At 62.7% G+C, this 3,982-nt stretch overlaps 2 protein-coding genes across 2 annotated transcripts in view, besides 3 other annotated features; both read left to right on the top strand.

Annotated features, from left to right (window-relative positions):
* Tco025E_04558 (uncharacterized protein) overlaps positions 1 to 1,030 on the top strand; it is a gene marked incomplete at both ends in the record, with an annotated part of 1,755 nt that extends 725 nt beyond the window's left edge. Inside the window, one exon of the mRNA XM_029371468.1 lies at positions 1 to 1,030. This exon is cut by the window's left edge and continues 725 nt beyond it. Coding sequence (XP_029228440.1) covers positions 1 to 1,030 — 1,030 coding nt within the window.
* A 51-nt stretch (positions 1,031 to 1,081) lies between these two features.
* Positions 1,082 to 1,098: a microsatellite.
* Positions 1,099 to 1,296: 198 nt separating this feature from the next.
* Positions 1,297 to 1,325: a microsatellite.
* Positions 1,326 to 1,600: 275 nt separating this feature from the next.
* Positions 1,601 to 1,622: a microsatellite.
* Positions 1,623 to 1,643: 21 nt separating this feature from the next.
* On the top strand, positions 1,644 to 3,650 carry Tco025E_04557 (uncharacterized protein; the record flags this gene model as incomplete). The annotated part of the gene is made up of 1 exon (XM_029371467.1): positions 1,644 to 3,650. The coding sequence occupies one exon, from the start codon at positions 1,644 to 1,646 to the stop codon at positions 3,648 to 3,650; it is 2,007 nt and encodes a 668-aa protein (XP_029228439.1).
* Between the last annotated feature and the right edge of the window lie 332 nt (positions 3,651 to 3,982).

Genomic DNA, 3,982 nt, shown 5'->3' with positions numbered 1-3,982 from the left:
CGCGGCGACTGACGCCTCCGCCACCGTCGCAGCCTCACCAGCGGAGGCCCACAATGACGGCGGCGGGCGCAGCGCCGGCGAGGGCGTCGTGGAGGAGGCGGAGGCATCAGTCGCCGCGGCGGCCACGCCGCCGTCCGCCCCCTCCCTCGCCCCGGTGACTCCCGCCACGCCCGTCCAGCTCGCCGGGGGGGCGCACGGTGTAGAGCTGACGCCACCGGGCAGCGGCAGCAGCAGCAGCAACCAACACCTTCACAACAGCGAAAACACAAGCAAGCGGCTGTCCGCGAAGAATGAGGAGGCCAACGCGGACGTATGCCACGTCAACAAGGCCTTTGTGGAGCGAGTCCGTCGCTTGCAGTTTCTGGCGTACAGTGCGATGGCCAAGGGCGCGATTTCGTTGGATACGCAGCAGCGGCACAAGCAGCGCATCTGCAAGGGAAAGTGGGGCCGACAGCGCGTCACGGTTGCAGTGGAGTGGGATGTGTTCCTTGTGGTTTACTTTGTGAAGGGCACGGCGTTTGGTTTCACCTCACGCAAAAACCTCGTGCTGGTGCACCCTGTGGCCTCCGGGCTCCGCTGCTTCGTCGAGGACGGCGACGGCAGCTCTGGCGGCCGCGACCACGTTATACACTTCCGTCTCTTGCGTGCGCACTCCTCCGACGAGTTGGGCGTCCCATCGCAGGAGGTAGAGCGACGGCTGCAGGAGGTTTCGGCGTCGAAGGACTTAAGGTCCAGCGCCTCTTCGCACGGGAGTTCTCTGCCGCTGCAGAGCCTGACAAACAGCAGTCTCGGGAGTGAATTCTCCTCAGTTGCCACGCTCGACTCCGCAGCGTCGGCGCCGGGCATGGGGCGGCTCCTGCAGCGCTCCGTGTCGTTTACAGTGACGGTGAGTAGTGCGTCAAAGGCCCGTGAGGCAGTTGCCGCCATTCGCGGCGCAGAGCAGCGTGCGGTGAAGATGATCCAGCAGACAACCGCAGAGCAGGATAACCACGCCGGGGCTCGCCCAATTCCCGCACCGCGGGCGGCTTAGAGGCGGCGGGGCGCGCATGTATTTTAGACGCCCCCATGCATATTTATTCACGTGTGTGTGTGTGTGTGGGAAGTACCGCGCCACACCCGCTTGCAACGCTGCGGTGTCTCGCTTGCACGTTGGAGGAAGCGGCGCTGGGCGGCAAGGCGTGGGCGCTTCTGACGCTGCCCTCGTGTGCGAGTCCCGCGGCTCCCAGGAAGGCGAAGAAGACGAAGATAAGCAGCAATGAAGCAAAGAGTGAACGGAGTTAGTATCATCTATGGTTGTATATCTATCTACATATATATATATATATCTCTCTCTTGTGCCCCACTGCCTTTCACGACTCCCTCCCCCACCGCTCCTGCCTTTCACCGTGGCGGCAGCTTCCTCGACGCCACATTTTCGCCCCGCCACTTGACGCGGTTGAGCTGCCACACGCCGCCGCGGCCTGTTTCTCCGCGTTGTTGGCTGCGCGGCTGCAACCCCCCCGTGCGCCGCGGTTTCACGTTTGCCCCCGCCCCCACCCCTCTTTCTCCCCAAGGGCAGGCACACGCGGCAGGCACGCACCCGCGCGGGCCGAGGACGCGTACGCACACACACACACACACACGGGAAAGATAGAGCGCGGGGGATGTACAAGAAGGCGCTGCACTCCTTCTTCTTGAAGGTGCACCCGGATTTCTTTCACCACAACCGCAGCCAGCAGCTGGTGAATGAAAATTCCGTGGCGCGCCTCAACGAGCTGCTGAGCTGGGCCAAGGCCTTCAAGGGCGGCACGCTGCGCCCGCCCCCGGCCACCGCCATCACGTTGACGTTCTACAAGAAACCCGACGACGACGACGACGCGGACGGGGGGACGCCACCCTCCGCCTCCTCCTTCGCCCGCCGCGGGTTTGCGGCCGAGGCGACGCCGGCCTCGTCCCTGATTGAGTCCACGTTTGAGCTTCCGGGGAACTTCACGCCGAGCGACGCCCACCGCGGCTCGGTGGAGCGGTGCGTGAACAAGTTCCTGCGGGACCTGCTGCGCCGGGCGGCGTGCATCGACAGCGTCACGGAGTCCATCTCCACAGCCGAGGATGCGACGGCGGAGCGTGCGGAGGTCAAGCCACTGCGGCGGCGCCCCGGTCCACATCGGCGCAAGCTGGAGAGGCCCAGGTCGCTCCTGGATGAGGCGACAGAGAGCATCTCGCTGCAGTGGAGCATCACCCCCGCCCCCACGTTAGAGGAACTCATGGAGGCCGATCAAATTCTCTTTGCGCGCGAGCTTTCCCCGCTGCAGTCCGCCGCAGCGCTTCACACGCTGCGCCAGCATCTTGGGGAGCTTCGCTACCCGGCGTGGGAGTCCATGCCACTCATCGTATCGAATGAATTCAACATTGGCGAGGTGTCGGGGACAATAACAATTCCGTGGGACTTTACTCCGCAGCAATTTCTTGCCTTTTTGGCACGCAACGACGCGGCCATCCTTCGCTGCCGTGAGGCCGCCACACATTTTGCCAACACGATGGAGCAACTCATTGCCGAAATTAGTAACGAACTGGAGCTGGACGATGTTTTGATCTCCTGCAACCACAAGGACGCCATGGTGGTGCTGCAGCTGCTGCACCGCAACAAGGAGCTTTTGCGCGGCTACGGCCTGACAAACCTCACGCTGGAAGTTGGATTCCGGCACGCCATGCGGGCGAATGGTGTGGTGATCGTCAGCAGCGCCCTCACCGCCGATGAGCTGCGCCCGTGGCTCAAAAAGCTGCAACCCAAGCTAGCCCTGCAGAAGCGGCTTTACAAGATCTCAAAACAGCTGTTAGAGGCGACAATGTGGCACCTAAAGGAGTTCCGCACTATGGCTGAGCCCGGCGGCATTGACGCTTTTAACAACGACTACACCTATGCGCAGCGCCTGGAGTGGGCAAAGGAGCTCTTTCGCATCGGCTCCTCTCTCTCCCCTTGGGATTGGAAAGACATCACCTTTGTGCTTGCGCCGGACGTGGACGTCGACTGGGCGCGGGGGCTCATTGCGCTTCCCCACAACTTTAATGGAGACGCCTTTGTGCGCTACGTGGAGGGCATTCAACACGAGGCGAAGCGGCGCAAGCGGGAGGAGCTGCTGGAGGAGAGCGCGTTGCGGCGCCAGGAGGCAGAAGACACGCGGCGGCAGGCGCACGACGAGGCGTTGATGCTAAAGAACGAAGAGCCTAACGCGGGCGGCGAGGCGGCGGCGCAGGATTCCCTGCGAGACATGTACAGGCAAGCCACACCGCACATGGAGGAGTACCTCGCGTCCAGCAGCCACCGCGTGGACCCGTTGTCGGTGGAGCGGCCGCTGGCCCACGCCGTGGCGTTCAACTCCGACGCCGAGGCGGAGGATCAGCTGAAGTGGGAGGGCTTCTACGCGGAGCCCTACGTGGATCAGGTGCCCACCGGCGACCTCGACGACGTGGCCCACACCTTCATGCTAACCAACCGCTGGCACCGCGAGGCGGCGGCGAAGAAGATGCTGGAGCAGCTGCGCAGCACGTACGGGAGGAAGAGCCGTCGCTTTGACTACCAGAAGATGGGCGATGTTCTGGAGATCAACAACGCCAAGGTGCAGCCAAAGGGGTTTCCAACGCTTACGCGGGGATTGAGGCCAACTCCGTAGGCGTGATACAACTGTCGGAGGAACGAGGAAGAAACTACCAGGGAGGCACGTGGGAGATGAAGGAAGAAAACGCGTTGAGCGGCGGGTAACTACACGGCGGAGGGGAGGGAAGGGAGGGGGAACGAAAAAAGAAGCAGAGGCCACTATTACGTGTGGTCCTTTTCCCTGCGGCCCTCTCAGCGTGTGTGCGCAGCTGTGTGCACGGCGGCGTAAAAAAATACATGAACTGTGCGAGCTGCAGTCCGAGACAAGCGGCGGGCTGTCGTCTGCCCTTTTTGCTCTCTTGGCATCTCTTCCCCATAACTTTTCCCCCACTCTTTCTTTCCTTTTCT

This window comes from Trypanosoma conorhini (assembly GCF_003719485.1).
Source record: "Trypanosoma conorhini strain 025E chromosome Unknown Tco_14.4_contig_00236, whole genome shotgun sequence".
In the NCBI taxonomy this organism is placed as follows: domain Eukaryota; phylum Euglenozoa; class Kinetoplastea; order Trypanosomatida; family Trypanosomatidae; genus Trypanosoma; species Trypanosoma conorhini.
Note: the sequence above shows the minus strand (reverse complement) of the source record. Positions and strands in the feature narration are given on the sequence as shown.